Below are 10,427 nucleotides of genomic sequence, written 5' to 3'. Positions count from 1 at the left end.
TATTTATAAAACATATTAAATTTTAGTTATAAATTTATAATTTTCTGTGATTATCTATTTTCTATTGTTCCAAAAATATAAGTTTTAGGGGGTGTATTGAATATGAAATTTGAAGTGATTTGATTTTAGTGAGTTTTTAGATGATTTTAGGTGAATATTAGGGGAGTGTATTCAATTGAGAGTTTTAGGTGATTTGAAACTAAATGACAAATCCACTGTTATTCAAACATGAATTTTAATATCTCATTTAAAATCCAGTATTATTAAATTTGACATTTTATAAACTATTTTCAAATCCAGCGTTATTGAAAATATTTTAAGTTGTGAATTTTTACAGTTTTAATGTGATTTTTAGAGTGTTTGGGTGGAGTTTTTTAGTTAAAAAATTTTAAATTCAATTCTCATGGTTTTAGGTGATATTCTAGGGTGATTTAACAAAAATCATTTTAATCTCTGCAATACAGTGAAATCATCTAAAACCTTATTAAAAATCAAATCAACTCAAATTTTAGATTGAATACACCCCCTTAGAACTTGGTGTTATTTTTATTAATCAACTCTAGAATATCATTTAAAACCATTGGGTTTGGATTTTTATTAACTAAAAGCATTTAAAGCACTCCAAAACTCTAACTTAGATTATGTTCAATAACAGTGGATTTCAGAGTATTTTATAAAATGACAAGTTCAATAACACTGGATTTTAAAGTGTTTTTAAAAAGTCTTCATTTGAATAACCGTGGATTTGTCATTTTAATACAGATCATCTGAAACTAGGGATGGGCATTCGGGCACCCATTCGGGTTCGGTTCGGGTCTATTCGGGTTTCGGTTTTTGGGGTCAAAAATTTCAGCACCATTCGGGTATTTCTAAATTTCAGTTCGGGTTCGGTTCGGATTCGGATAACTCATTTAAATGATTTTAAAAATTTTAAAATTCATTATATACTTTAAGTTTCTCAAAATCTATAAATAAAATAATATATTGCATAAAAATTTGAATAACATATGTCAAAATACCTAAATTTAACATATAAATTGGTTTGATTTGAATATTTTGATAGAGAATATATATTTCAAGTATTTTTGGTGTTTTGAGTATATTTTAGCTATTTTAGACATTTACTTTTGACAATTTGTATATTTTCAAGTATTTTAGACAACTTAAAAATATCTTATATATATTGGATGGTTTTTAATATACTTTAATTCTAAAAATAATTAATATATTTTGGTATATAAATATATTTGAGATACATTCGGGTAACCGAAATACTTTGGTTCAGATCGGGCTCTGTTTTGGTTCTATAGATACCAAAATTTTGAACCCGTTCGGATATTTAATCAATTTTGGTTCGGGTTCGCTACTACTTTTTCGGATCGGGTTCGATTCGGTTTTTTGGATTCGTTATTTTTTTCAGCCCTATCTGAATCTCTTAGTGTAAAATAAGTATAATGGATGAAATGAAATGAACCGATAGAGATAAATAATCTGGAATGGGAGTAAAAAATAATACAATTACCAAAATATTCCTTTTGATATATAGATATATAAATATTTATATACATTTTTGGATATAGCTTTCCGGATATGAACATATATAAATAATAATTTCAAATTTCCAAAGCTAACAAAGAACATGCAGGAAACAAAAATATATATGTATCTTGTTTTTAGATTAAAAACATATATCTTCATTTTTAGTTATTTTGATTCTTAATCTAAAACAAAATAGTCTACGGGGATGATTGGTTGGGGCTGTAGATGCTATGGACAGCCAAAATTTAGTCTACAGCTATATATGTCAACCAATCGAGCTTTACTTTCCTTAAAAAAACTCACAGCAAAAAAAATCTCTGCAAAATCAAAATATGGCTATAGAGAGCTTTATTTCCCGAGTAAAAAAATTAGTGCTTTAGAAATCTACAGAAAATAAATCTACAGATTAAATTCTATAGCAAAAAATATAAAGCTACAGCACTACCAATCATCCCCTATATATATCTTCTATCTATGCTATTAAAAAAACCATCTGAAAAATCTATTTAAAAAGGTTTTTGCATCTATCCAATTTAGTCCAACCTATTATATACAACCAAATATTAATAATTTGACCCTATTATATTAACCAAAATCTATGTCCCATTAGACTTGGCCAACACATCCATCTGAATATACGTACGTGTTATCCCCTATATATTATTTGAGAAGCATTACAACTTTTTTTTGTAGCCACATGTCATTACTAAGATGATTCTTAGAATCATTAGACAAATATGTTGGTCCCTCTAATTATATAATAAGTTTTTTATTAAACTAATAATAAATTCATCATTAATGTACTTTATTATTTCCTTAAATAAAATTTACGGAATTGCCTAATGTAGCTAAAATATATATGATAATTAATGATTTTGAATAATAAAGATTTGATAAAAAAAATAGTGTATCTTCTATCATCTTTGTTTAATTTTATACTATTAAATAAATTAAACAACCACAATAACCATATAATAAGAATTTAGATTGTTACGTATATGTTATATTTTGAATTTTTACAAACGGCAATAAATTATTAAAACTGTTAAAAGTCTCACATTCAAATTTTATGATCCATGGTTTAAAATTTTTTTTATGACAAAATGCAAATGATTACAAAAATTATATAAGTAAAAATTCTAATTTAATTAATTATTTAGATTAATATATATATCATTTTAAATTAAACTATAAACCATATAAAATACAATATTTTAGTTTCAAAACTTACTTTGAACAATTTTTTGATAAAAGTTTTGAACGAGCATTGACAACTTATTTTTTAAAAAACTATAAATTACTAAAACTATTAATCCTACAATAAAAATTTTGTTATCAGTAATTTAAATTTTTTTCTATAAAAGATACAGATTATCAAAAAACTATATGAGTAAAAATCATCATTTAATAGACATTAATATTAAAAATATACTAAAATATATTATCTATGTTAGTATCATTTAAATTTAATTACATATCCTATCAAATATAAAAAAAAATATTTTTTGGATTAATAAAATTAATTTATATATTCACACCAATTTAATTATATATTTAATAGTTACTGACTTTTAATTACTTAATATATATTTGTTATTTCATAATATGTAAAAATATTTAATACATAAAATAATTTATATATATATAATAATTGATTCCGTGCAAGGCGCAGATCTTAACCTAGTGATTATTATTTTCTACATTACCTAACATATTCGAATAAACAACAATAAAGTCTTAAACGTGAGTTTGATAGTATATTTTTAATGTTTTGATGAACCACCAAGGAAGATGTATTCATGCTTCTGTGAAATATTTTTAGGTCGAATGTTTATCTGAGTTTTGGAGATTATATTTGCAACACTATGTTAGTCGTCATAATCTTGCAGTTTCCGCTTCATGTTTATACAATGCATAATATGTTAACCCTATATTAAAAATAATTCCGGCTGCGTATGGCGTTCCGCCATCTCCACCGCATCTGAGAGCTCCCTATCTCCAGATTGCGCCATGTGGCGGAACATGGCAATCATGTCTGATTGTTAATGAGTTGGGTCACGAGCCAATCAGTTTCACGATTCTTACCAGTCCGTTTGAAAACGGGTTATATGGGGGACAGATGGAGCCGAAGAAGAAAAAGAAGGAGAAACATAAGAAGAAAATCAGAAGCAAATCCTCATCGGTTAATAATGAAATCTTAAAAAAAAAAAATTAATTTCAAAATTTAAGGGAGTTTTGAATTGGAGATTACAATGCAATCTAGAAACTTAACAAATAGATGTCTCTAGGAATTATCAATTTATTCTTCAACATATTTATTCACAAATATAATAATTATGAAATGATAATTTTACTAAAAACTATTTCTAAACATAAAAAATGAAACAACTATTTCAGAATTTACATTTTGATCATTTCTTTCACTTAAATCCACACATAACCACAGTACAAAATACTTTAAATCAATTATTAGCTGCAATCATATATAACTTTTTTTATTCTGTTAATATATTTCAACTCCACGTATTCCTGTCGCTTTTGTTATACAAAAGTATGGGTATATCATTTGACTCAAAAATTTGAGAGATGTTAAATCTTTAATCAAGATCTTTTCAAAACGTCTATTTTGATTTTTTCATCTTAACCTTATAAGAACTTTTATATAATGTGAGATATTTCAGAAATCAGAAAGCTTTAATGAATCATATGCTCAAAATGAAAACCCATTTTCAAAAAGTAATAATCATATACTCAATAATAGACCTACAATATATATAGATATCAAATATTTACAAAATCAAAATTGATAAAAACACTTTAGAAAACTCTGTTAAAATAAGTATATATTACGTTAACTAAAATTTTATTATTCAATATAAGTTTAAGAATATTAAAAATTATATAAATTTATATTATTAAATTATCCAAAAATATGTTAAGCAAATCTTAAATTTCACCAACTCAGACCAATGCAACTCTTACAAAATATAATGAAAGTAAGTTGGCTTGGGCACATGGGTTTATAGATCAAGTATATACTGGTTCCTTTCCGGTCCGTGTTTTACGGATCCTAGAAATTTGGACCTTATTAGGTATCTGATAATTTTTGGTTTAGATTCGGGTAGATTTCTTTCAGGTCCGGGTGGATCCGGGTTTGTAATTCAAATACCTGTAATTTTTGGATATGTAACAAATCAGTTTAGGTATTCAGGACCCGAAAATATTTGAAGTACCCTAAAAATGCTAAAAACACCAAAAATATTCGAAAACCCAAAAATTACCCAAAAATATTCAAGTATGCAAAAATTCAAATATTTATTCTGACCCGACAAAACAAAAAATACCTAAAATTTTATACGCATACCCAAAATATATTTTTTAGATTTTGAAATTTTACTCGAAACTCAAAACTATAACCGAAAATCTGAACTCGAACTTAAAAATATCTGTAATACCAAAAATATATTCAAAATATCCAAATATACCTAATAATACAAAAAAAATTGGGTACTTTGATTATCCAATCGAATCTCGGATAGAACTCGTACTCGAACAGAGACCTTGCATGTCCAAAATATACAATAGGTACTTTTTCTTTGACCCGATCCCGAAGAGAACCTGGATTTTGGGTTGGTTTCAGATTGTTTTTTTTTGGTCCGGATAAAATACTCAAGTTTAGGAGAGACTTGCACAAGAGTGTACATACAAAATGTCAAATAAACTAATTCATAAATTAATAATTTTATAAAAAAATTCACTTTTTTGATATAATATGAATTTGTAACATAATAATGCACAATAATTCCAAAATTCTAATTCATATTAAAATTTATTTATAATCTAAAAAATCTGTCCTTTTGAAGCATATATCAAAATCTAGTAATATGCTTATAATCTGATGAATGGCATATTTGAATATTTTATAATCGAAAGTAAAGAGCCGTGTGAGGATATATGTTTTATTCATCTTTGCATACACAGACTATATTATGAAATGGAAATCCTCCGAATTAAAGTGCTAAATCACCTTGTTCAGCTTTTTACTTCTGAATCAAGCCATAGTTTAAGACTTACAGAATCTCTCATACAACTTGAGAAACGCAAAATATTATATGTCATTAGTATATATATTATGTACATAGAGTGATATAACACTACTAATCAAAATGTATCCATACAAAAGAGAAACAAACTCTCCAATACAAATGCCGTTTTTATATATATATATATATATATATATATATATATATATATAGATTATAAGATAATATAGCATAAGAAGACCACATTTTATATATGTCCAAATTAACAAGAGGCGATACACTTATTAGTACAGTCAAATGTACATCCTCCGCTCTTGCTGCTGCTTTTATAACCTTCCTTGTTAACGTTGGATGATTTGTAGCACTCTGCGGGACACGTGAGCTTCTTACCACGACAAGGTCCTTGCATTGTGCACGTATGTGTTGGATTCATCCAATCTACATTTCCTTTAAATCCAGGAATCCTATTAACCCCGGATTTGGATCCGAGTAAACCACCATCCCAGAGTTGACGATTTGCTTGAGATGTAGAGACAAATATGATTAGGAGAAGAAAAGGTAAAAGGATTGATGTTTTAGACATTTTGTTGTTGTTGTTGTGAGATTGATGAGGATGGTGATTTGATCTACACATATATATACTGACTAGATATTTAACCAGTATTTTTAGGCTATTTGAAGTAAGAGGCAATGAGAAAATTTAGGCAGACTACAATTTTGGGGGAAAGTGGCTAATTTCAGATTTTAGGGAGATTCATAATTGGTGGGTGTAGTTTAGTATATCAGCGTGGATTACGAATCAGCTGCTCTCAAATGTTCAAGTTAATTAAAGAAGAAAAGAATGGTGAAATTTAATTTCTTTTCTTTTTTACATTATATATTTTTAATATTTGTAACCATCATTTTGCAAAAAAAAACTTGGGAAAATTGTTTTTTAGGCCAAAAAATGATAACTATGTCCTATTAAACTAATTTTTTTGTACCATTTTTTTCTCTAATACCCTTTAGTATTTTCAAAAAAAAATTCAAATAATAGTTTTACAAACAAAAAAAATATCAAAAATAGTATCTACTGATGAAATACCTATATCAACTTATTGATATTTTTTTTCCAATTCTAAAAATGTTGAAATCATAATATCATACTTTATTCTACAAAAACTATAATTGACATTCTACACAATAGAAAACGTAATGCACTTTTTTCATTGAATCTATTATGTTTAGAATATGTGATATACGTAAATAATAGTAATATAAAAATATTTGGATAACACATTCTGCGCTTAACCTATCATTCTAAAATCTGTAAAAATCAGAATCTACACATTACTATAAATCTAAAACCGGTAGAAATTAAAATCTACACAATACTATAAATCTAAAACTAGTATAAATCAATTTCAAACATGTTTATTGTATTCTACATATAGTATAATACATATTCTACGAATAAGGATAATCAGTTCCAAAAATATGAGAAGAGAATATTTGGAAATATTCAGTTTCTTTATTTATTAAATCGTTTTTTTTAAATAGTAATTTATGCATATATATTGATTTCTGTTTATAAACTTTTTAAACTAAAATAAAATATACAAAATAAAATTTTATCTAAATATTAAATATTCTTTTGAATTTTTTATATAAAAATTTATAAATATTATCATGATATTAAATATACAAAAAAATTGATCAGTTAATTTATATTTATTATATATTTTTCATTTAAAATGTTTTGAATGCTAATAGGAATAATATGAAACTAGATGATAACCCGTGCGCATGCGCGGGATGAATTCATATAATAATGTTTGTTAATTAAATGGTGTTAACATTTTGCAACACTACAGTTTTTATCGATTGTAAAATGAAGAATACAAATGTTGGTCTCTTAAATTTATCATCATTGTTGTAGAGTTAATGTATTACAGCTCATTTTAATTATTTTTAAGACTTCATATGTATAAAAGGAAATTAAGTTTTTCGGCTGATACAAATCACCAAAACAAAATAGGCAACATCGATTGTATAATGACGAAAGAGAATTAGGTTTTCTGCTCTCGATTTATTTACTATTGATTCTCCATAAGTGATTTCATTTTCTAACTCTATAAAATCGTGTTTTCGTTCTCGTTTCTGTTTCATTGATATGAATTTAATTTTTTTTAACTTATTCTATGAATTCAGTGAATTACTGATAGACCATGGATTTTACCCACTTTAGCCATGGTCTATAAGTATTTTAATATATATTTACTACTATATAGAGTCTATTTAGAGTGTTTACAGGTTCAGGTACGTTCTGGAGAAATATAATGATTTTGGAGCCTTTTCAGTGCAGAGCTGCACCAGACGCGTCAGATGTTTAGCTATGGATGGAGACCTTCCCACCGTTGGATTCAGCTCATCTTCTGACACAAGATAGAGCATTGAGGTCAATCAGCATCTTGTATAAGAAGTTATGGCTGTTTGACTGAATAGTGGTCAGTCTGCCTCGCGAGAGGAAGCTTTCGAGGAGATGATGGAATGTCGATCGACAGTGCACCCATAATGTCGATCAACAGTGATCCCAGAAAACAAGCCAAGCCTGTTTCGTGACTAATTTAGGCCCAGAAGTCACCACATATTACTAATATACCCCTGGATGACCTGAAACCCTATTTTACTGTTTTCTAAGCCATTGTTGACAGCTATGCTTCATACTATTCTAGAGAGAGAGAGAGAGATCTGTACACCATGAGAGAGGGAAGATCTTGAACTCCCTTTGTATTCTTTACTCTATTCTGTTTTTATTTATCTATTGAGTATTATTCAAACCATCATAACTATGTGTTTTATGAATATGTCTGAGTAGTTCTTGCTGTTAGGTTTAGGTTTTTCAATAGGTTGATACATGTAATACTGAATTAAACTATTGCTAGGGTGTTTAAAAACATAGTTTTTCATCTAGTTGTTCTTAAAGCTAAGTTTAGGATTGATCACCCTTTAAACTTAGATCTTAGGATTAGTTGGGATGAAGCCATTGCTTGACCCAATACCTGAAAATAAACTAGTATGATCTAACTGACTAGATACAGACGAGAGTTGATCTAGTGAGTTAGAGAATACAAATCAAACCTGTCTGTAAGGCTTTCTGGAAGAAGTATCGATCGACGCAGCGATAGCCCTGTCGATCGATATTTTGAAAAGTGTATCGATCGATATTCATAACGAATCATCGATCGACACTTTCTCGTGATTAACATATGAGAGTTGAATTCCGAGATCCAAATTAGATAATCAGATTGATTATATCTTAGTTTGAATTCAAGAACAATTAATACCAATAAACCCCTAAAGACCCAACTTAAGTATTACTTATCATAACTGAGAACATACCTAAATCTAGCTATTCTCCCAACTGTTAACAACCTCAAATCAAATCAATCGAGCAATTATTTTGCTCACCAATTCATTTACTGCTTTAAAACCTATAAATCATTTAATCTAGCCTTAATTCGAATACTATAAATCTATTGTGTAATCCTAGAGTCTATGTGGATTCGATCCCTAAGTACAACATCTGAACCTCTTATTTGAGAGAGTAATTCACTCTTTAGGGAAATTTGAGTGATATCAATTACATAAGTGTCAACTAAAAAAAGATAGATATGTGTAAAAATTAGTTCCACTCCAGATACATATCTGAGAATCAAAAATTTGAAGAAAATCACCGACAAACTATTTTAACATGTTAGTGTTCAAATCTAATCTATCAAGTTGTTATAGAATATAAATGCAGACTCGAAATATAAATGTTTGTCTAGTATATATTCACCAGTTCAGTCATAAAATCATCTAATTCTACAACAACAAAACAAATTACTTATTTTATTAGTCTACGCTTTTGAGGTTTAGTTATTTAAGAGTATACAAAAAAATATATAATACTTTATAATTCTAGTATATGTAATCTATGTATAAACTTACAACTGTTTGATTTATTAAATAAAAAACCAAAAAACTTATAATAAATAGTACAAATCTCTCATTTTTACAATTATAATAGCTAGATAGGGTATTAGAGAGAAACAAATAATAAACAAATGATCAAATCTCTCATTCTTCGAACAAATTCAAAATGAGGTGATTAAAATTTTGTCATGATATTTCATTAAAAGCTTTTTAGGAATAAAAATCAAGACTAAATTATTTAATTTGACTGAAATAATATATAGAGTGCTTCCAATATTAAAAATCACTTTAATTTGAAGAAGTGTATTTCTGGGATTGTCAAAATCAAATAAAATATTAGAAAATACCTATTTAAAAAATAATTTGTATACAAAAAGTATATACATAAGAGTAAACACATAAATCAAAACCAATATATTTTTTGTTTCTGATAAATAAATCAAAACAATCTTTTTATATACTTTATAAGGTATAAATTAGACTTTAGTGACATAGATATATAGTATATTTTAATATAAATATTTATTATTGATACTTCCTAATCATATGATTTTTTAACATTTGTATATTTACTGTAACAAAAATTTAAACTGTTAATTACAAAACTTTAAATGTAATATTTTTCAACACAAATTTCAAAATTAATATATTAAGATCTCAATAACTTTTTCACTGCAAATTTTAGAATTAACACATTTATATAATTTTATATAGTATATAATTTATTTCAAATGATATTAATATATATATATATATAATATGAATATCGATTAATGAGACTTCATATTCATACGATTTATTTGGGCTGACATTTTATTCGATACCCAAACTTGTATCTGAATCTGATCCAAAAATACGAACCGAAGTAGCAAATATCTGAACGGTTAT

At 26.8% G+C, this 10,427-nt stretch overlaps 1 protein-coding gene across 1 annotated transcript; it reads right to left on the bottom strand.

Annotated features, from left to right (window-relative positions):
* Positions 1–5,790: 5,790 nt before the first annotated feature.
* LOC106317513 lies at positions 5,791–6,191 on the bottom strand. Its single transcript, XM_013755322.1, has one exon. The coding sequence runs from the start codon at positions 6,163–6,165 to the stop codon at positions 5,845–5,847; it is 321 nt and encodes a 106-aa protein (XP_013610776.1). The 5' UTR covers positions 6,166–6,191; the 3' UTR covers positions 5,791–5,844.
* Between the last annotated feature and the right edge of the window lie 4,236 nt (positions 6,192–10,427).

Source organism: Brassica oleracea, chromosome C9 (assembly GCF_000695525.1).
Source record: "Brassica oleracea var. oleracea cultivar TO1000 chromosome C9, BOL, whole genome shotgun sequence".
Lineage (NCBI taxonomy): Eukaryota > Viridiplantae > Streptophyta > Magnoliopsida > Brassicales > Brassicaceae > Brassica > Brassica oleracea.
This window is presented reverse-complemented; position numbering and strand designations above follow the sequence as displayed.

Coding starts and splice junctions, on each gene's coding strand:
- LOC106317513 (XM_013755322.1), bottom strand. CDS start 6,165: ATGTCTAAAACATCAATCCTTTTACCTTTTCTTCTCCTAATCATATTT.